At 36.4% G+C, this 24,533-nt stretch overlaps 1 protein-coding gene and 1 pseudogene across 2 annotated transcripts in view; one reads left to right on the top strand and one right to left on the bottom strand.

The window, feature by feature from the left end:
• Positions 1-12,842, bottom strand: part of LOC148940824 (uncharacterized) — a 27,318-nt gene extending 14,476 nt beyond the window's left edge. The window contains exon 1 of the mRNA XM_089105082.1: positions 12,765-12,842. Coding sequence (XP_088961208.1) covers positions 12,765-12,842 — 78 coding nt within the window. The remainder of the gene's footprint in view (positions 1-12,764) is intronic.
• Positions 1-23,433, top strand: part of LOC148940823 (phosphatidylinositol N-acetylglucosaminyltransferase subunit C-like) — a 98,734-nt pseudogene extending 75,301 nt beyond the window's left edge. The window contains exon 3 of the transcript XR_016143334.1: positions 18,981-23,433. The product of XR_016143334.1 is annotated as a phosphatidylinositol N-acetylglucosaminyltransferase subunit C-like (transcript). The remainder of the gene's footprint in view (positions 1-18,980) is intronic.
• The last annotated feature ends 1,100 nt before the right edge of the window (positions 23,434-24,533 follow it).

The following is a 24,533-nucleotide window of genomic DNA, read 5'->3' as shown; positions in this document are numbered from 1 at the left end:
GTTAAACTACACGCATATTCATGTGTAATTCAATGTAAATTTTAAAGTGCGTACACCCTTACTACTGGATTCGGAGAATCCTTAAATTACAACTCTTGCCCTGAGGGCTGTGGGGCAGTTGTCATCCTCAAAGACCTAATTTCCAGAACTTAAAACTACGTTTAATAAAATGGATGTCTCAAAATTTTGAGACAGGGTTGTGTTTGGGGAAAAGGTGGGCGTGAGAGGGGGGTTAGTTGCCCTCAAATCATTTTCTACTATTAAAAAGGTTACTAGCCCTTTGAATTTCCACTTAAATGAACCTTTTTTGAAGGGTCTACGTCAAAGCCTTCTTTGAAGACCTGATATGCCTCCAGGGCATAACTTAAAATCCATACTCCAAGGGTTGTGGGGGGACTATCCTCCTCAAAAACATATTTTCAATCTGTAAATCAACTACGCTGAACAAAATTTTGATTGGATGTGTTTGGGGAAATGATCGGCGTGGGGGGGGGGGCTAGTTACACTCCAATCAATTACGACTATTAAAAAGGGCACTGGCCCTTTAATTTCCAATCGAATGAGCCTGTTTTGAAGTTTTTACAACAGCGCCTTCTATAAAGACCTTATACGCCCCCAGGGTATAACTTAAAACCCTTGCCCTAAGTGTTTTGGGTGAATGTCCTCCTCAAAAATATATTTTCTATCCGGAAATCAACAACGCTGAACAAAATGGCTATCTGAAAATTTTGATTGGATGTGTATGGGGAGATGATGGGCGTGGGGGGGGGGGCGAGTTGCCCTCCAATCATTTTCGACAATTAAAAAGGGCACTATCCCTTAGAATTTCCAATCGAATGAGCCTTTTTCGAAGTTTCTACGACACCGCCTTCTTTAAAAACCTTATATGCCCCCAGGGCATAACTTAAAACCCTTGCCCTGAGGGTTGTGGAGGATTGTCCTCCTCAAAAATATATTTTATACCTGGAAATCAACTATGCTGAACGAAATGGCAATCTCAAAATTTTGATGGGATGTATTTGGGGGAATGATGGGCGTGAGGGGGGGGCTAGTTGCCCTCCAATCACTTTCGACTATTAAAAAGGGCACTATCAGTAGTATTGATATAATATTTACAACAAGACAGTCCCACCATATAGCTATAATATTTACAACAAGACAGTCCCACCATATATCTATAATGATAAGTAGCGGACAGTACACCCGCCATACAAGCAGACAGTGTAATGACCGATTCAACTACCTTGAAAATTCGTGATGTTTCTGTTAAAAGTCGTGCGTTTCCTTTGTTTGAAATTGTGAAGTTCTTTCTGTAATTTAATTTGTTAGGTGTGGTTGACTTATGTTTAACCTTGAACATGGATATAAAAACTCTGACAATGTGTTATTTCATCAGTTCAGAATTGGCATTCGAGATATAATGATGCATTCAAATAAAAGGAATATTGACGAAAGCTACACGCAAGAAGTAAGTTATTCTTTTATATTCTTAGTGGGTAAAGAAATTAATTCTACTAGAATTTATACAGACCCTATTATAGTTAACAGATTGTTAAATATTTTTTGAACCTGGATCTCCAGAGGTCGGTAAAGAGCAATATCAAAACATGAAAAAAAGTGTGTAAACACTGCATTTAAATGGCTTGCGAGCTTAGTACACGAGGTAAATCATACCTATTTTTTATTCCAGACCAAAGTTCCCCACATTCGTTCCCCACCGGCACCACATTCGTTCCCTACCGGCCCAAAGTGCGACAATCGTCCACCCCCCTCCCTCCAACCCCCCCCCCCAACCCCAACATTTTTTTTCTTTTAACCTTTTTTTTTAATTTTTTTTAACTTTTTTTTACATCTCTTAGAATGTCATGAAACACACTTAAAATACAAAAATTTCATATTTAATATTTTCCAACTTCAAAATGGGAATGATATAGATATGTGTGTCGCGACTTTTACTATTAGAAAAATAATGTTTGTAGTGACCATTTTTTTTTTTTTTTTTAACTTTTTTTTGCTTTTTCAACTTTTTTTAAATCTGTTAGAATGTCATTAAACACACTTAAAACATATGAAATTCACATTTAATATTTTACAACTTCAAAATGGGAATGATATAGATATGTGTGTTGCGACTATTACTATTAGAAAGACAATGTTTGTAGTAACCATTTTTTTTCTGACAGTTTTTTTTTAACTTTTCTGACAATTTTTTTTTGTTTTTTTTTCTGACAGTTTTTTTTTCAAACCTAAATAATATCAGAAAAATAGAATGACACTTTCAATTAAATTTAAATTTTAAAAACTTATTCTTGTGCACACTATTGATGAGGACTGATGGTTCTCTTTCAAGATTTGTTTCATGAAAATTAAACTTTTTTTTTAGGATTTTCCAGAGCTCCCCCTACCAATTAAGAAGATAAGAAGGGGTGAAGCGACACCAGTGGTCAGCAGACCGACGGTTATACAACATGGTCGTAGGTCGAATCCATTAATACAATCAACATTAACCGTAAACCGTCCAATAGCCAACTATCCAGCTATCACAGCCAGCATCCACAGCAATATGACACAACCATCCGGACCCATCATACACCAACCAACTGTCAACTGGTCAATTCCTACATCCAACACTCACAACAAGATGACACAACCACCCGGACCCATCATACACCAACCAACTGTCAACTGGTCAACTACCACACTCAACATGAAAACCATACTCCCATTCCATGAAGATGATGTACTCATGGAACCAGTCACCTCTCTCCACGATTACGTAAGAAAAATTGTATCTTTTCCCTCCCTCTCTCTCTCTCTCTCTCTCTCTTATCTCTGTATATATCTATCTCAGTGTGCGTGTTATAAAAAAAACCTCAATGTCAATGTTAGGATCTAGCATGAATTAAGAATTAAAAAAAAGTAATAAAAGGGTAGCGCTTCTACATATTTAGATCATTAAACACTGAAAATATTTTTTCAGCTTAATTGAAGTGTCACATCACCATATAAAAAAATATGGCATAATTTCTCTTTCTTATACCAGGTCACACTCTAAGAATCATATTAAACACACACACAAAAACAAGGAAACAAACACAAACACACAAATAAACACATATAAACAAACACAAAAACACAAACACACACACACAGACAATCCGATTATTAATTTTCAGGGAAATAAAGAAAATAACTCCACATTCATTTTTTAGATAAATGTACTGGAACTCCCACCACCAACACAATTCGAAAATAATCTCCATGATCAATCACAGGAATGGATAACAAAATTGTTAAGTGATTGGTTTGGTGATAATTGTAGTAGTAATAATAGTAGTATGCTTCTCAGTCCTGATACACTCGAGTGTTTGTTGAGTTAGTTTTGGGATTCCACACCACACAACATCCCCACCATCGAGAAATTTAGTGCAGGACATGAAATTGCCGTACCACCCCCTATCATGTCCGATTTTAATTGTAGTATGCTTCCTCCGAATATAGGGGGTAGTTATATTAATGTAGCAAGTACATCTACAGGGGGTATGACTCAACCAACTACCCTCGAATGGGCTGATCGTCTCAGTCCTGATACACTCAAGGGTTGATTGAGTGAGTTGGGAGATTTGACACCATGTAACATCCTCATCATTGAGCAAATTGGTGGAGGACATGAAATCCCCGTAACGCCCCCTGTCATGCCCGATTTTAATTTAGTTGACTCTGCCTTGCAAAATGTGTTTGTTTATATGGCTGAGTTTAAGGATCCATTTAATTCACTAACATCAGGTAGCATCATAACGAATCTGGTAGACATAGTACACTCCTATGTGGGCAAGATTCGAGCCCTTCTTGAAAGAGTGATTCGGGAGGGTGGTGGGAGGGATGGGATTAAGGCTGCCATCGCACAAAAAACAATTTATTTCAATGAAAAGTCGGATGAGGTGTATGAGCGTTATTTACGTACTGAAATGCTACCACGTCATCCAGACCTGAATAATTTTGAGGGGGTTTTTAGGGAGTGGGTTGATAATATAGCAACAAAATTAGAAAATTATACTGAGTTGGGTATTGGGTCATTGTTGTTATTTATTGGGAGTTTGGATATTAATGTGGGTAAATTTAAAAAGAATTTTATTTTAAGGGGCGGGAGGGGGCGGTGGGACCAAAATATAATGATGATTTAAAGAGGTGTAAAGGTGTACAACGCTTCAATTTCGATACAGGGCTTCAATGCTTCAAATATGTATTTCTTGTGGCAGCTCACAAGCCTCTGCAAGAGAATGCTAGTAAGACACTGTTGGACAATTGCGCAGTTAATGGGAGTCCAAATTTCCCTAAAGTAGATTTCAATTGTTTAAATGATCAATGTCAAGAAACACTTAATTGGACGAATGTTTTTGAACGGGCTAATGCACATTTAAAATTTGGTGCTACTGTTCTTCAATATCAAAACTAATTTGAGGGGGGGTGACCGCAACAGGAAGTTTATATTTCCAGTGAGGGCTCCGTTAGTTGAATCAGTGGAACATTGGGTTTGGCTCCTTTACAAGCCAGCCAGTGACCCCGATTCAATTGGACATTTTTTTTCAATACCAAAAATCAGTTGGGTTCTGGGGGAGGGTAAACAGGGGAGGTGGGAATGTTTCTATTCTCCGACATGCCTTTCTAGATTCCGGTCAGAAATTAAGTTAAACAATCATATGAAGCATTGCAAGCGTCACGGATGTCAATCTGTGCAAACGGTTAGCGGTGACAGGGCCATCTTGCGATTTAAGAACTTTCAAAACTCACTCCAACAGAGTGACAAGGTGGCCCTAGACTGCGAAGCCGCTATCATAGATGTGTATGATCCATTGAATTTAAATCTTGTTAAAAAACATGAGGTCATTGCAGTCTCTTATGCTCACGCACAAAGAGACTCGTGTAATTCCATACAATTGGTAGAGGTAGTTGAGAGATTGGGTGGTGAGGATTGTATGCTCTCAGCCGTGACAGCACTCATTAAAACAGCAAATAAATCGATATCACGGCTGCGAAATACATCCTATCGAATGACTCTATCACCAGAGGACGAGTTGGCCATTAAAACTGAAAAAATATGTTGGGTTTGTAAGGGGGAATTTGTTGAGGGTAATGGGAAAGAGGGAAAGGGGAATGGGGGTAAGGAGAAAGGGGGTAAAGGTATGGTCCGCGACCAAGATCATTTGGGCAACCCGATTGTATCGGGATTGAGCAATTTTCGTGGAGTGGCCCATCAATCATGTAATTTAAACGTTAGTCAACAATTGTTTTTACCTTTTTATATACACAATTCCAGCTATGACATGAAATTTATTGTACCGGCATTGGCACGATTGCAACGAGGTGGATTTGTAGATGGCGCATGGGTAGATGGTTCTTTTTCTTATAATATCATACCCAAGTCGTCTGAAAAGCTGCTGCTCTTAGAATTCAAATGGCAAATAATAGATAACGATAAATTGTACGTGAATAAGATCCGTTTCTTAGACTCCTTTAGCTTCTTCCCCTAATTCCTAAGAACACTCATTGTATTACAGAAAAGTGACGATTTTAACACTTCTCCCCTGCTTAGGTAGCATCTCCTTAAACAGCATCGGCACTTTTCCGGCCAATAAATGCCTGATTTACTAAGAGATAAGGGCAAATGTTCGTATGACTACTACAAATCTACCGCGAAGATTTCTGAGAAGCAATGTCCGTCCATCGCCTCGTTTTAAGATTTACTTTACGATTTTCAATACACCACTGTCAACTATGACTTTGCAAAGAGGGTTTGGGCTAATGGAGGGTGTAAAAATGGGTGGGATTATTGTAGATTATACCTGGCAAGTGATGTATTGACTTTGCTGGATATTGTGTGTAAGAAAACGAATAAAATCTATGGGGAATTTGGGTTGGATTTAGGTTATTATTTTTCCACTCCTCATTTGGTGATGGATTTAATTCTTAAAATCAGTAAAGAGGAAATAGGCTTGATCACCGACGTGGATCCGTATCTATTTGCAGAGAGATCAATGAGGGGGGAGGGTATATTTTTCATGGAGATCTTATCCTTGAAACGGATCCGACTGGACAAGACACCGGTGTAAAGTCGGATGCAGTTTTCTTATATATAAACGCCCTCTATCCGTAGACAATGTCTCACTACTCTTTGCCGTGTGGAAATTATAAATAGCTTAACGATGCCCGTTCTTCAAATTTCCCCAACGTTGCCAATGTTGAGGAGAATGGAGCGCGGGGATGATTTTTTGAGATCGATCGTGAAATACCCGTGGAGCATGATTCGGTGAAGGATTTTGTTTTCCCATGCATAAACAGAGCGGTGAATAGAGACTCCTTGGGTCCTTACAAAATTTCTAAGGTAGAGGATGGTGGTGTGCACTGGACACCTTCAAAACAAAAACTCATCGCCGACCTTCACCCGAAAGAGAATATCGTTGTACATCACGTTCTTTTGCGGTGGATGGTAGCCAACGGTTTCAACGTCAGAAGGATACATAGAAGCCTCTAATTTGACCAGAAACCCTGTTTGAAAATGTTTATTGACACTTTTGTTGATAAATATTCTGACGCGGGAACGAAGGTTGAAAAGGAAATCTTTAAACTCATTTTCAACTCAGCCCTTGGTAAAATGTGTGAGAGTGCACACAATCGAAGTCGTTGTGACATTGTGACTGACCAAAAAGAATGTGCTCGAATCGTTGCCGATCCAAACTTTACATCATTCACCATCATAGACTCGAATATGGTCCTCTTAAATAGAAAAAAAAAAACGTAATTTTCAATAAAAATATTGCAGCTGACAGCGCAATAACCGAAATATAAAAAAACTCATGTTGTCATTCTATTACGATGTTTGTAGGTGCCACGGACCGGCAAAGGGAGAAGGTCAAGCATATGATAGCAATACCGCTTCTCTTTTGCTAAAAGTTAGAGCTGCATACTAATTGAAAGATTTGGAAAAGCCATGCACAATATCTCTCAAATAGACTTTACCGATTAGGATGATTCTATTTATCCAGATCCAGTGAATCGCCAGGCCTGAAATCAGTTAATAATGTTCAAATAAGATACGGGAAGTGACTTGATTTCCAGTGGTGTGCTTGCAGGTCCGAAGGTGTACTGTGTGCAGACACAGAGCAAGGTTATCGAAAAAGTCTGCAAATGGTTACTTAGACACTACGTGAATAAGAATTTCGACATGAATGTATACAGAAACTGTATGGAATATAGTATAGTTCCCTGGGCGAAGGTCATGGCGATTCGCTCTTTAAAATTTAAAAACCACACAGTTTTTGTTGATAAAATAGCCATGTGTCCCGTGTCGGACAAAGTCTATGTGTGTGAAGATGGTGTGAAGGTGCTACCCCATGGACATTATTTAACTTCTGACCGAAGTGTGTGTCGAGATTATAGACATCGCCTCGGTCGGGAAAAAATTAAATAGTAAATGGTTGGGTGGTGGTGGGATTCTTTTTTAATAGTTATTTTTTTTCCAATTCAGCATTATTTTTTTTCCCAACTCAGCAGTAGCTTTTTTCCCCAACTCGGCAGTTTTTTGTTCTTATAGCAAGGCAGAGTCTTATGTTGTTTTTTTTTGTTTTTTTGTAAATAAAAAAAAAGTATTCAAATTGTTTTCTGGCCCCGCGGCCGGCCCGGGGGGGGGGGTACCGGCCTTCGGCCGGCCGCCGCCAGCGGCCGCCGCGCCCTTCCGGGGGGAGGGAGGGGAATGGGAACCCCTTTTAAAATGTTGTAAATAAAAGTGATATTTTAAGTGCATTATTCATTAAATGTTGTATGTTTTTATAAATAAATTAAAAAAAAAGTGTATCTATTAAAGTGTTTTTTTTTCTAGTGCCCATGTAAATGTTATATTTTTTTATTATAAATAAATTAAAAAAAAAGTGTTTTTTTTTCATGTTTAATGTGCTTTTTTCAATGTAGTATTTTTTTTAAAGTGTTTTTACTTTTTTATGTGTGTGTATTTAATAAAACAAAATATGATTATTTATTAGTCGTCTTCTTCTCATTTTTAATATTATCGAACGAAGTATTAGTAGTAGGGAATTTATATAGTCATTAGACAGCCATAGTCTACAGTAAGTTGTCTAGGTAAACTGTTGAATGAATCATGTATCAATTTAAAACACTAGTTAGATCGTTTCTTTGTGGACCGTCAATCCTAGTTCTAGTAACACTAGTTCTACACAATCTGTTTCAGCAGACCAAGTGTATGAGAACACTTGCACTGAATTGCACCTACTGTATTATCAACAGAGCCGTTCGTGATTAAAGTTCAATCATTACACTAAAAATACGGGTGTATCCAGGGGAACAGAAATAGCTACTCTCGGCTTACAATCAGACTCCCAACAGATCCTACAGATATATTCTACTTTACTTGAATCAGAACACACCCGAGGATCTGCATGTAGTCATCGATATTTTTGACAATGAAATTACTTTATATCTGCCAGTGAACAGTAAAAAAGGTCGTTAGTTGCAATCCTGACACTGAAAAAATTGCATGAACATCGAAATTTATTCACCGTCCTAGGTAATTCAAAACCACGACTTAGGAAGGCTATACTCAAACATGGTGTCGACAGAGAATTCATTAATCTCGTATCTGAATTTTGTTAAAATCTAACCAAAGGTAATTTTAAACTGTCAGAAGTGGTTAAGCAACAGAAAAAGCAACATCGTTCCATTTTATGCTCCATAGAAACAGTGGCAAGAAAAAATAAGGAAAACGACTTTAATAGCAAATGACTTCTTCATGCGGGTGGTAACTTCTTTACATTTTTAATGCCAATCATTGCAGGACTTGTAAACAGTTTTCTCTAGAGAGAGAGAGAATAGCCAAAACTTATAAATTTACCCCAATTAAACTCACGCTTTTGCCAATGGAACATTTGGAGGACAATCTCAATAAATTTATTAACAATAAGACAAGTGCCGACGATGAAAAGTTAATTATATTTCAAAATGTACTTCGCCGAGAAGACAAACACAAGCCCTATCGTGAGAGACCCCTCAAAGTAAATGTCATTGAATCCAATAAGGAAATGACTCCATCATCATCATCATCATCATCAACGATAATACCAAAAGAAGAAGAAGAAGATTTGTCTAAAGTTATGACAAGTGTTGCAGATCTAATGCCACATTCCTATCGTGAACAGTGTAAAAGACTCTTGACATATCTCAATGACAGTGAACATGTTCAAATTGATGCCAATCGGAATCAGGTTGTAATCCATGGCAAGATCTATATTCTACTTGATTTATTATCAGATTTGGTCACGGATCGTAAAAGACTTGTATCATTTGACAGTCACCTGCACACATTTTAAAACTAATCAAACCGTCCCAACAGCCGTTCTGGCAGCAATCATATTATAAAACAATTAAGGTAAATAAGTCAAATATAAAAAGATGTTTTTAAATCATTTTCGAAAAATACTGCATACAAGCCAAGTTAAAACAATGATTTGAGGAGAGTTATTAGTGAGGGAGTCAAGTAAATACGTTTTAATATCACTGCTGCCCCCTAACCATCACCTGTTAGTAAGCAAATGGGCAGTGGACACTTCACTACGTGTTTACGTTCAAAATGGTAGAAGCATTGAAACATGTTTATGAGAATATTGGTGCAGTGGGAAGTTTAAGTTCCCCCACCACACTTGCTCAAGTCACTGGACATGAAAAGAATCGCGGGTTAAGTGTCTAGAAGAAGAATCAAATTACTCTCCACACCTTAATTGTAGAGTTCGTGGTATTAACTATACGAAAACTAAAGCATGTTACCCATTACAAATACTACAAGCTGATTTTTTGACTCTAGATGAGATTCAAGGGTATCAAAGTCATCCCTACAAGTACATTCCAATTGCAATCAGTGTTTTTAGTCACTATTTATATGCCATTCTACTGCGGTCAAAGAGCGGCGAAGAAGTTGCTAAAGCTCTTGAAATCGTCCTTGAACAGGATTGCTATAAGAAGATTCAAACGGATCGGGGTAGTGAATTTGCTTATCCACATGTAAAGATGATTCTACTGAAATATATTATAATACTTTACCATGTTAATAGTACAATGAAGTCAGCATTGGTTGAATGGTTGATAAGAACAATTCGACTTTTTATTTTTAGATATTGCACTCTAAAAAATGATGATGCTTGTATTCGTGGTTTGGATAAAATAATGTTGATTTATAATCAACGTCCACATCGATCCCTGTCCAACTCAACCCCAACAGAAGTTCATCATGATGTCAATACATTTGACACTTTTCTTAAACAGTATTCCAATGGTGCTGGTGATGTTGGTAATGAGAAGAAAAAGAAGAAGTGCAATGCCGGTGATACTGTTCGAATCAATCGAACTACTAATGTTTTTGAAAAAGGTAATTACATATGGTCCATTGAACCATATAAATTCTCCAAAATCTTGGACACTACACACATAACGTATCGTCTACGTGCCATGAAAGATGATGAGATTCTTGGCGGCTTTTATGATTATGAATTACAACAAGTTAAAAACACCGGAATCTATCAGATTGAAGGGCATGAAACAGTTGCTTGTTCGTTGGCTAGGATACAACTCTGATTTTGATTCTTTTATCAGTGTTGAAGATATTGACAATGCCCAATGATTTTTATGTAACGTTTATGTCCAATGTCTCCGATCCTCTCTACAATGATTTGAATAAAACAAGTGAATTTTGGACGAAACTCTCCCCCGCCATCAAATTCGATGATGGTAAGTATGAAGTGGCTCTTGTCGACTGTATTCTAAAAAATACCTATGATATCCCGAGAAAGGATCCTATGCATAATATAAAAGTTTTACAATATCTTTGGTCACTCTTTGTCAAGTTTAAATGGGTTGAAGCACTTAAATCTAATAAATATCCAGTTGTTACACTGAGATAAAAATAATATGACACTATGTCGAATTTGTGTCGTGTAATCAATAGAAAAATCTCATATTGAAGGAATGGTACCTTCCATTTTAATTATTCAATGGAACATGATAGGATTTACATTACTTCACCCGTTGACACTGAACTGATTCATATCAATGATAATCTGAGAGATGTTCTTGGCTTTAAACAGAATATAATCAATGGGAAAAACGCTGGAACTGTTAGCGGGATAAATCAAGTTATTTTTGCTGATTATGACCCTGGTCTCGCCTCGGACTCTTGCGTATTTCTCTACGCGTCCTTTGTGGAAACATCGAGAGTTAGTAATTCTAATGTCCCCCTCCTACGTGTTCTTGAACGAAAAACAACCCATGAACAAGTTCATCTCCATAATATAAAGCACCTTCAGTATATACCTGTAAACACTTCGTATTTGGAACTCTGTCAGTTAACACTAAGAAGTGAATTAGGTGATCCTCTAGCAATAACAAAAGGTTTGGCCGTGATTACATGTCATTTTCGACCCATTCGATAACAACAACAATAACAAAATGACTAATAGAAAAAATATATTTGTATGCCCTGATATTGATTGCTATGTTACTGCTCTCCATCCACGGCAATTTGGTCATGGAATGGACTATTATAAAGGCCGTTCGTCAATGTTGGGCTATGGTCTTGGCAGATGGTTTGCTAAGCTTTTTCGTTCTGCAATTCTGCTGGCTGAAAAATATATTGCGCCGGTTGCTGCAGATTTTGCATGCTCTACGCTACACGATTGGGGGGATGGTAAAGATTTTAAAGAAAGTGTTTAAAAAAATCTCAGGTCCAGCGCACGATCCCTTTACGAGTGATTGAAACTAAGTGGAAGGGGTTTTAAAAGGAGGAGAAACATATCTTCACTCATCAATCTGTACTCAGGTTAGAAGCGAAAGACATCATCATCACTCTTGTGAAAGAAAAGTAAGAAAAAGAAACCAAGAAGAAAAATTGTTCAATCGAAAAGGGATTTCTTTTCCTAGATGGCATATCTACCCCACAGGGAATCTCATCCCACTGTCACTACATCTCTAAGTCTTGTCAATGTAGAAAATGTAGATGTCAGTGTAAGACATGGATCCTATGAACAATTCTACCCACAACAACCACTCTCTGAAAACATATATTTTCAAATTTATTCCAATGAAGACTACTTCATAGATTTATCGTCTACATTTATTTATTTAAAAGTTGTGGTGAGGAAAAAGTCTGACAATTCACCTCCCTCCAACGTCGATGGAATATCCTATTAGAATGGTATACTACACAATTTATTTAAACAAATATGTGTCTACATAAATGGAACATTGGTGAGCACTAGCAACAATATATCAAACTATGCTGGTTACATAAATTTTATGTTGATGACTCCAATGGCCTATAAGAAATTGAGAGGTCTGCCAATGGGCTATGACTATAGAACAAATGTTGATACTGACGGTGAACTCACTTGGGCAGTGAACAAGGAGTACTATTTAGTTGGTAGACTCAATCATGAAATATTCAATATATCCCAATGGATGCCCCCCAATGTTAAAATTGATATAAAGTTACAACTTGCACCGTTCAATTTCATATTGAGAAAAACACTTGATGCAGCACCCGATGCTAACGTCAATCTCACTTCGGCAATACTTCATGTGCGAAAACAACAGGTTATGAGTTCTGTTGCTTTGGCAATTGAAAAACTAAGAGCCTCTGGAAACAGTATCAATCTGATCGTTCCTCAACCAATCACCAATCAATGGCATATTGTCACTGGATCAAGTACCAACACCGATTCTTCATTTATCAATGGTGGAACTCCTTCGAAACTCAATTTGGCTTTTGTACAAAGTGCCAGTGTCATAGGATTACGGACAACCTCGCCACTTGAATTCGAATTATTTGGACTTTCCTCTCTTGTCTTTAAAGTAAATAGAATTCATCCCTACAATTTATCCTTTGATACATCCTGTAGGACCCTATATGAGTTGACAATGTAATCCCTAGTTCGAGATTCTCAACTATATGAAAATGGTATTATCGATTCAATGTTGGCAAAAAGTCATGGTATCATTGTTTTGGACTTGTCTGGTACTCAAGATATGAGTATTGTCCGAATGGGTACTGTACGTTGGGAGTGTACCTTTGACAAACCATTGAAAGAGAGTGTAACATTAATCTCACTCAATCAATTTACAATCTACCGAGAAATTACTCCAGATTGTAGTGTTCTTTAAGACTTGGTACTATGAACAATACTCAAATATTCAATATATTTAGCATGGATCCTTTTATGTCCTAATACATATACTACATAACAACCTGAGATTCCCTTTAAGATATTAATACCGTTATCAAAACTAGTATCATTTTTAACAGTAGTCCTTCGGCTTTGCAGATGGTGCATTGGCTATACATCTATGAAACAGCTAAGAATATACAATTTTTTAATCCTCTTGGTTTACCATATGCATACTACACGCCTCACATCAAAAACTACCTTGAAGGAAGTGGGAAGACAATTATTCAAAATCGGATGTGGGTACAGGATTTATCGACCAAAAGCTGCGGTTTTCATGCATTACTTTATTTCATTTTTCGATGTCGTGATTATTCTTTCAGTGAATTTCTCAACATTTATGTACACAGTCTATGATTGAATGAATTTCTATTAGAAAATACCCTCTGAGACCTGTACAATATTGATTTAAGTGCCCTAAGAATAGAGTGTTTTAAAAATTTATGTGAATTTGTTTATTAATAAAATATATATGCACTATAAAAAAGTCTATTGCCTTCATTTGTTTAGATTTGTTCTTCTTCATAGTCGTTTAGATTATCATCATCATCATCATCATAGTCATCGTCGTTAATAACCATTAGTGGTGTCAGATAATTTGGATTCTATTTCTATTGATCCTGTTGTGCAACGTCTGGATCACGTTTACCGAAGTATATTGTAACTTGTTTTCCATTAAATCTTCTTGTGAAGTCAATGATACTATTACGATTCATATTGAAAAATTATCCTGTTTCTATCTGATTATTTGAAGTCATGTCGCACACAATATTCTCATATGAAGAGTAATTTTCTTTCACAGCCAAATAAAAATCGCTGGGTTTATAATCATTACTTGCATTGTCCTCATAACGATTACGCAGGAGCCATACTCTCTTCATGTTTTTACAATTGAAACTTGCTCCAAATTCTTCTTCCCAATACAATTTAAAGCCGCGACGATACCAATCCCTTAGAAATAAACTGAAGTCACGTTTAAGGTATTTTCCAATCATAACAGGGTAAGTATCTTCGCACTAGTCACACATATCATAATGACAATTGGAACATAAATATGCGTTATGTATGAGAGTTACAAATCTCGTCTAGACAGGTATTACAGTCCTTAATTTATACAACATGTCCTTTATACAATTTACATGGATTGCATAGTCTATACTTTTCATTATAGTCATCAACTGTAGTACAGTTCTCACATGAAGACCAGCTGCCCAATGTATATAAACATAGTGAACATGTATGATACATTTTTCCAATGATGACCGTCTCACTGCCAGAAAGAAACTGACTCAAAATCAATAAAAAAAACAACATTGTCTTCTAGGAGGAGGAGGAGTAATCGAACATCGTCACAAAAACTTATTTTCTACTGTTTTAAAGAATGCATTTCTAGGTAGTGGTTAAAAGCAGAATCACAATGTCATTTTGCTTCGTTTCAATTAATACATCAATAAATTGAGTAAATACATTTGATTCGCAATGCATAAGCTTCATACAATAATCCAAGGATGGAGAATCAGATCCCATTATACAGTTAAGTATTTCTAGATAAAATATTTTCCGTTGAAGAGATAATTCCAAAAAGTCATCATCTAACACTAAACATTTTTCCAATTTGACTAGATTCCGTAAGATCTTCTGTTTCTCAAATCCAATCATTCTTGATACTCCCACAACCAACTATAGACTAAAATAACAATTGCAAGTTTCTACTTTGGGCATAATCTCAATACCTATTGGACACCATCACCACCAACCACCATAGAGAGAGAGAGAGAGAGTGGAGTAAACGATCATCTAGAGTGTCTAATAAAAAAAAACATCATAAGAAAAAACATTTTTATTAACAGAAATGTAATAAAAGAATATATTTTCACTCTCTTTGCGTTAGATGAATCAATTTATTTTCCTCGGTTTCCTTCATAATAGCATTCAATTCATGTTTTAGCAGTAAAAAATGCATTATATTCACTTTTGTGGCAAAGAATAATTGTTCATATGGAATAAGTGTACTCAATAATATAACGGGTTGTCCGAACATCGAATCCCATTCTAATATTGGTCAGGAATCCTTTCCAATTTCAACTGCTACATTGGGGGCCCTTGTCTTCACTACATCGCTTTCGGCTCCTTCGAGGTGTAATAGTATGAAACTACTCATTCTAACAATATTTGAACGTTTATTTCTCCAATTTGAAATAATATAAACTAATGAAATTCAACTTATTGACTGAGATACTAACTCCGTATTAGACTTTTTATATCCACGCTCAATGTCAGAGGGAACGAATCACTACCATGAAAATATCACGAACTTTGAATAAAGATCAGCACGAATTTTTGCAGTGGCTGAATCAGGTCGTTACACTGTCTGCTTGTATGGCGGGTGTACTGTCCGCTACTTATCATTATAGATATATGGTGGGACTGTCTTGTCGTAAATATTATAGTATATGGTGGGACTTTCTTGTTGTAAATATTATATCAATACTACTACTATCCCTTTGAATTTCCAATCGAATGAGCCTTTTTTGAAGTTTCTACGACACCGCCTTCTATAAAAACCTTATGTGCCCCCAGGTCATATCTTAAAACCCTTTCCCTGAAGGTTGTGGGGGAGTGTCCTCCTCAAAAATATATTTTCTATCTGGAAATCAACTACGCTGAACAAAATGGCTATCTCAAAATTTTGATCGGTTGTGTTTGGGGAAATGATGGGCGTTCAGGGGGGGGCTAGTTGCACTCCAATTACTTTCGACTATAAAAAGGGCATTAGCCCTTTCATTTCCAATCGAATGAGCCTGTTTTGAAGTTTCTACGACAACGCCTTATATAAGGATCTTATATGCCCCCAGGTCATAACTCAAAATTCTGGCCGCGAAGGTTTTAGGGGAGGGTCCTCCTCAAAAATATATTTTCTATCAAAAAATCAACTACGCTGAACAAAATTTTGATTGGATGTGTTTGGGGAATGATCGGCGTGGGGGGAGGAGGAGGGCTAGTTACACTCCAATCACTTTCGATTATTAAAAAGGGCCTAGCCCTTTAATTTACAATCGAATGAACCTGTTTTGAAGCTTCTACGGGACAGCGCCTTCTATAAAAACTTTATATGCCCCCAGGGCCTAACGTAAAACCGTTGCCCTGAGGGTTATGGGGGATTGTCCTCCTCAAAAATATATTTTATATCTGGAAATCAACAACGATGAACAAAATCGCTATCTCAAAATTTTGTTGGAATGTGTGTGGGTACATGATGGGCGTCGGGGGGGGGGCTAGTTGCTCTCCAATCACTTTGACTATTAAAAAGGGCACTAGCCCTTTAATTTCCAATCGAATGTGCCTGTTTTGAAGTTTCTACAACAACGCCTTCTATAAAAACCTTATATGCCCCCAGGGCATAACTTAAAACCCTTGCCCTGAGGGTTGTGGGGGAGTGTCCCCTCAAAAATATATTTTTATCTGGAAATCAACTACGCTGAACAAAATGGCTATCTCAAAATTTTGATTGGATGTTTTTGGGGAAATGATGGGCGTGGGGGGGGCTAGTTGCCCTCCAATCACTTTCGACTATTAAAAAGGGCACTAACCCTTTGAATTTTTAATCGAATGAGCTTTTTTCGAAGTTTATACGACAACGCCTTCTATAGAAACCTTATATGCCCCCAGGGCATAACTTAAAACCCTTGCCCTGAGGGTTGCGGAAGATTGTCCTCCTCAAAAATAAATTTTCTGTCTGGAAATCAACTATGCTGAACGAAATGAATGTCTCAAAATTTTGATTAAATGTGTTTGGGGAAATGATGGGCGTGGGGGGGGGGGGCTAGTTGCCCTCCAATCACTTTCGACTATTAAAAAGGGCACTATCCCTTTGAATAACCAATCGAATGAGCCTTTTTTGAAGTTTCTACGACACCGCCTTCTATAAAAACCTTATGTGCCCACAGTTCATATCTTAAAACCCTTGCCCTGAAGGTTGTGGGGGAGTGTCCTCCTCAAAAACATATTTTCTATCCGGAAATCAACTACGCTGAACAAAATGGCTATCTCAAAATTTTGATCGGATGTGTTTGGGGAAATGATGGGCATTCAGGGGGGGGGGGCTAGTTGCACTTCAATTACTTTTGACTATAAAAAGGGCACTAGCCCTTTAATTTCCAATCGAATGAGCCTGTTTTTAAGTTTCTACGACAACGCCTTCTATAAAAACCTTATATGCCCCCAGGGCATAACTTAAAACCCTTGCCTTGAGTGTTGTGGGGGAGTGTCCTCCTCAAAAATATATTTTCTATGTGGAAATCAACTACGCTGAACAAAATTTTGATTGGATGTGTTTGGGGAAATGATCGGCTTGGGGGAGGGGGAATTTTGGCTAGTTACACTCCAATCACTTTCGACTATTAAAAAGGGCACTAGCCCTTTAATTTCCAATCGAATGAGCCTGTTTTGAAGTTTCTACGACAGCGCCTTCTATAAGAACCTTATATGCCCCCAGGGCATAACTTAAAACCCTTGCCCTGAGGGTTGTGGGGGAGTGTCCTCCTCAAAAAAATGTTTTCTATCTGGAAATCAACTATGCTGAACAAAATGGCTATCCCAAAATTTTGTTTGGATTTGTTTGGGGAAATGATGGGCGTCGGGGGGGGGGGGGGGCTCGGTTCACTCCAATAACTTTAGACAATTATAAAGGGCACAATCCCTTTAATTTAAAAATGAATGAGCCTTTTTTTAATTTTCTACTACAAAGCCTTGTATAACAAACTTATATGCCCCCAGGGCATAACTTAAATCCCTTGCCCTGAGGGTTGTGGGGGAGTGTCCCTTCAAAAATATATTTCTTATCTGGAAATCAACTACGCTGAACAAAATGGCTATCTCAAAATTTTGATTGGAATGTTTTGGGGGAATGATGGGCGTGGGGGGTCTAGTAGCCCTCCAATCATTTTTGACTATTAAAAAGGGCACTATCCCTTTAATTTCCAATCGAATGAGCCTGTTTTGAAGTTTCTACGACAACGCCTACTATAAAAACCTTATATGCCCCCAGGGCATAACTTAAAACCTTTGCCCTGAGGTTTGTGGGGGAGTGTCCTCCTCAAAAATATATTTTCTACCTGGAAATAAACTACGCGGAACAAAATGGCTATCTGAAAGTTTTGATTGGATGTGTTTGGGGAAATGATTGGTGTGGGGGGGGGGGGGAGGGAGGGGGGCTAGTTACACTCCAATCACTTTCGACTATTAAAAAGGGCACTGGCTCTTTAATTTCCAATCGAATGAGCCTGTTTTGAAGTTTCTACGACAACGCCTTCTATAAAAACCTTATATGCCCCCAGGGCAGAACTTAAAACCCTTGCCCTGAGGGTTGTGGGGGAGTATCCTCCTCGAAAATATATTTTCTATCTGGAAACCAACTACGCTGAACAAAACGGCTATCTCAAAATTTTGATTGGATGTGTTTGGGGGAATGATGGACGTCAGGGGGGGGGGTGAGTTGCCCTCCAATCATTTTTGACTATTAAAAAGGGCACTAGAACTCTCGATTTCCAATCGAATGAGCCCCCTTTGAAGCTTTTACGACGACCCCCTCCATATGAAGTGCCCCTGGAAAAAATAATAATAATAATAAAACATTGGAGCCGTATTGCCTTTACTATAGGCAACGCTACAGCGTTGCTTCTGATTTTTTTTTTTTTTTTTTAGGTTTGGCAAATGCCTTTAAAAAGAAAATTAATATTGCAGGAACAATATTCGGTGGATAAATTGTCGCTAACTTAACGATAAGCATAAAAAAATGATTGGTGAATTGAGAGAAAGGACCACCGGTGCGTCCAAAACTGTTTGGAAAAAAGTGCTCTATGAAGATTTTGGTGTTGCAGATAATTATACAGACAATACATTTCTACAGGAGCTTAGGACTAACATCAATCTTAATCCAATTTCATTCAAACAAAGCATTATTGGATCACTTAGAATCACTACATACCTATCAGTGGTATTCATATTTTTATCCGTATATTTTTTGCTGGAAAACGGTGCAATTTCGTAAATTAATATCAGTGGTATCTGCTGCTATATATGTTACATTGCCAATTTTATCATTTGTTAAAAATGGCTCCTCGATATCAGTAAGAAATAGTATTATATATTTAGGCATATCTTTTGCATTATCTCCAGTTTTAAAAACTTTGACTGAGTCAACTAGTACCGACAGTATTTACGCCATCTGTAGTCTCCTATTTCTATTACATTTGTTTTCTATTGATTACGATAAATCTTATGTCGTTGCATCAAAGCAGATTTCTTTAAGTACCTCCCTTTGTGCTGCGATTTGCCTAGCTTCTAGGCTTCCTAGTCCCTATCATGTGTTTTCTCTTTTGACAATTGCCATTACTTGTTTTGCCATTTTTCCTCATGTATATGCTTTGTCGAATTATTCAGAATTTATTGGTGGTATATTAATTTTTGTATCACTGTTGTGTCTATATTATGCTGACTCCCAACTGTTTCTTCTAGGAGTTGTTGCCTTTATTTTACTAAATCTTGTTCTGCCTTATTTGTTTGTGAAATGTCAGAAATTTAAGACTAATATTTATGGTCCATGGGATGAACCTGTCATATAAGGAATAAGGACCTCTACAACGCTGGGTAATCTAAAATAAGTTTACCCCATTATAGACAAGAGGGTGGGGGTGGGGCTTATTACTACCCCTTGGCCTTGGGAAGACTCCCTTTCATAAGTTGAATGGTTAATCTGTGAGTTTTGGAGCTAGCTGTTATATTCAAGTTAAGTATCTGATAATCAATAAAGCAAAGGAAACAAAATATGTATTATTCGTTCAGAACTGAAAATTTTTAACTGGTTTGAAACGGCGAAAATGGAAAGTTCCTTGAATGTATATGGGTGACATTGCGCTTTCTAGTATTTTCAACTTGAAGAGTTCAGAGATACTAACTCATGTGGGGGAGAGGGAGTTTTTATTTAAGATCATGGATTGTCATTCTACAAAATGTAATTTTAACTATATAAAATGTAATTTTAACTATACAAAATGATCTTGTTCTGTTATTTCTGATTTTCTGAATTTTCAAACAGGTTTTTAAACAGTTTCAACCGTATAATCTCAACGAATTTTTTTCTCATTAATCCTCGAAAGCAGATTGCAAAACGCTTAAAATTTTGCTTTCGCCTCTTGTAAAGTTGTTAAGTATTGCTTCATGCAAAGTGTAAAGTTAATTTTTCGTAAAGTTTTTATAATGTCAGACCTGGCTTGTAATGTTTGGAATGAGGATTTTGATTGCTATCTTTACATTCAGTATTTCAAGTTTTTGAAGGGAATGAAAATTGTATATTCCTTAAGCTGATTACGGTTAAAGTTAAAATGCAACTTTTGTCGCATAAAAATATCCTCCTTCCATATCCATATTAATAGATATTTGATAAAATAGTCGATAATGCTGGTAAGCTTGGTTTGTATTAATACAACAAAGCCGTTATACCAAATAACTATCGTAATAACCTCAGACGGCAGAGGATTAGACCTTAATCTCAAGGTAACAGGTTTGAGCCCTGCATAAGACTATTTTTGCTTCCGTCAGGCTGAATTAACAGGTTTCATCACGGAGATGAGATACAACTGCTCAAATGTCAGACAATGCAATTCTTCGGAGTAAAATTTTGGATTTGGCCTCGTAGAGGTTAATCTCTGGCCACACCCTATAAGAAGGGCCTTGAATAATATTTGTCAACAGTTATTGACAAATATTGACGAATTGTCAGTTGTTGACAAGTATTATTCTAATCATCTTTCAGTGGTGTGCCTCTTTCGTATTTTAAATTTTGTCAAAATTAAATGTTTTCACAAAAGTTGTTTTTTTACTGGTAGAAGAAAATAAAACCACAAAAATTGCTAACACCGAACTAAGTAATTTAGTAACAATATAATCTGTTATTTTTTTCTAAGATTCTGCTGAAATATCATTTTTAGCACGTGAATTGAAGAAGAATTATGGATAGCAATCTGGACTATGAATAATAGCATTTTTTATTGAGTCTAAAATGATAATCCAGACAGTAAAATTTCTCTATCCTTGAACTGCAATTACATAAATCCTAAAACTATACTCAATTTTCTAGATATAAATAGATAAAATATATAATGAATGAAATAAAAAGTATTGGAAAAATCTGCGAATAACGAAACAGCTTAATATTACACAAAAAGCTATTTTATTTCTTTCAAAACGAATAATTTTAATGAACAGATAAGAAACCTTCAGCAAAAGATTGCTTTTTATTTGCGTTGTGCTCATAGGTTTTTAAGTATATACTGTTTATTTATATTATTTTTACAGTAGTGAAAAAATAACCTGTGTCTAGTCAATAGTTTAAGTGCTTGGGACGAAATATTTGGCATCAATGTTCAGTCAGCCTTTCTCCGATGGCTTCGCATTTTTGGATTTGATATCTTTTGGATTTGTTTTATGCATTTTGGAAATTATTTGTTACACCGAACTTGAAAAATCCATTAGATTAACCAAGTTTAAACTAAATTTGGAAGCTAAAAACTAAACTAACTTGCAATAAGCATAGGTTGAAAAGGAGGGCCATGAATTTAGTCATCTGGAGTTAGCTCCATATCCATTTTTGCTTCTTGCTATAAAAAAGACTAAAGAATGCAAGAAAGAGGGGTCACTGGAACCCCGACGCTAACAAGGGTATCTGTTTCTGACTGGGTTGCCTCTGATATATTTAGTGCCTCGTATCTCTTGGTGTACATTGAAGTTTCTATTGAGTTCTGTTTGACAGCTAAATAACATTTAGGGAGGTATTTGGAAAAGTATGGGTTTTGCCGGAATTGCCGAATAATAGGCAATTTCGGCCATACTTTTGCCGAAATTGCCTATTAGTAGGCATGTTCCTTTAATGATCTGAATTTCCAATTTGAATTATCAGATTATCAATTAAAGATAAATTTTTCATAATCTGGATTGCTGCTGACAATACAAGTTACAGCAATTGTATTATCAAAAGTAAAGGTATTTGGGCGAAACTTGAGTAGTGCATAAGAAGAGCGATAAAATAAATTACATTTATAAAAAATGAAAATGGTACCATGAATATTATTACTATAGGCAATGACCTATACATATATTACAGCTCAAATTAATTGAAAACAGACAATACCCCGCAATAACAGGAGTATACTGTTGTTGTTGATTTAGGTTTCGTTTTGACACAGTTCCGTAAGGTATCTTGGTCAAACATCTCTTTATTAAGGTCAAATTGTATTTGCGAATGTTTAAAATAACACTTGTTCACGTTTGCTCTTTTTACTTGGATAAGTTTTTTATGGCAATATAACCTTGTTTTACATTGGTAGATGCATTGTGGTTTGTAATGTTAAAATATCCAGTTTCAAAAGTAGTGGGGTTGCAGGTTTGCTAGATTTAACTGATTGTAGAGGTACAGGATTGCCGCTCAGAAAAATTGCTTATATTAGCCTGTATTGTTTGGAAGACTAGTTAAGAATTTAAAGAATATAATGGATGATTTTCCTGATGTAGCGTTTGATCTTTCCAGAGAATATATGTATCAAATTATAAAGTTATTTTTAGCCGATCGATTTCTTCAAATTTGGAAGGAATGTATTTAAAAGTTGATGAAAACCTATCGCATATCAGACTAATAAAACTAAATGGATTGATGTAGCTTTGGTATCGAAAAAATGAATTTTTAGAAGTCTGAGCAGTATTTAAGTTAAGAGTATTGTAATAAACAGAATGTAAAGTTATTTTTGTTTCAGTAAATCAATTTGAAACCATAGCCTTTTGAAGGTCTTTAGACTTTGAGGGTGAAAGATAATGATACCATACCTATTTATGGTAATTTATGTTAGTTTTAAGCTTGGCTCAAAATTGTAAACTTGAAAATATTTTTTTTTAAATAATATAAGTATTTGTTATATACAAGCCTTTTTGGCAAGAAAAAAAGACAAAAAACAAAAACCTACTGCACTAGAGTTTGTCACACATAAGATGAAATTCGATTGTTACCATGTTATTTTAATACAGTATTAATAACTTAGTAGTCAGTTCTTTGGGCCGTGTGTCATATTTTTGATTTACATTACTATCTATTGTATGTTTGTTTGCATTGATTCTTTATTTATTTTCTGTTCGTTTTGGGTCTCATTTATGCTTCGATACCAAAATATTTTTTTTCGTCTGAAGATTGATTTACAGATTCAATTTAAGCATTACTCGCTTTAAGATTTATTATTCATTTATATTATTACTCGTTGTATGTTTTTTGCTATGATTGTTTATTTAATTTCTGTTCGTTTTGGGTTTCATTTATTCTCTCATAGTAATTTCTGGTCGTTTTGAGTTTGAGTTTTAACAGGTATATTTGTACCAGTTAATCTTAAGTTTAAAATTGCCTTGACTTTTCTCTGAAAAACTTCTTTTTTGAAGTTTTTTTAATTAATTTTTGTTCGTTTTTGATTGCCAAAAATTTCAAGTTTTTAAAAATACCTTATTTCAAAATCAAACTTTTCTTTTCAAAATCAAATGTTCATCAAAGGATCAAAACTAATATCAAAGTAACAATATCAAAGTAAAAAGTGGGTTTTTGTCCACCTCGGAGTTTTTATTATCTGAAGTTTCTACTATTTTGAACAAAATTGCTATCTCAAATTTTTTATCGGATGGGTTTGGGGAAAAAAGGGCGTGGGGGGGGGCTAATTGCCCTTCGGTCTCTTTTGACTCTTTAAAAGTGAACTAGAACTTTCCATTTTCAGTCAAATGAGCCCTCTCTGAAGTTTATACGAACATCCCTTTCATAAAAACCATATACGGCACCAGGACATCCTTGGGAGTTTGTTTCGACACCGGAGTTTTGTTATCTGACCTTTAAACTATTTTAAAAAAAATGGGTATCCCAAAATTTGTATCGGATGGGTTTGCGGAAAAAAGGGCGGGGGTGGGGCTAGTTGCCTCCGATCTCTTTTGAATATAAAAATTGAACTAGAACTTTCAACTTCCATTCAAATGATCCCTCTCTGAAGTTTATACGAGCATCCCTTCCATAAGAGCCAAATATGCCACCAGGGCATAACTTGCAGCACCTGCCCCCGGGCCCTGGGGGGTTTGTCGACGCCGGATTTTTTATTTGACCTTTGAACTATTTTTACCAAAATTGCTATATCAAAATTTTTATCGGATGCATTTGGGGGGAAAGAGGTGTGGGGGGAT

Source organism: Artemia sp. Qi Xiang Cuo, chromosome 19 (genome assembly GCF_049724085.1).
Source record: "Artemia sp. Qi Xiang Cuo chromosome 19, ASM4972408v1, whole genome shotgun sequence".
NCBI lineage: Eukaryota > Metazoa > Arthropoda > Branchiopoda > Anostraca > Artemiidae > Artemia > Artemia sp. Qi Xiang Cuo.
This window is presented reverse-complemented; position numbering and strand designations above follow the sequence as displayed.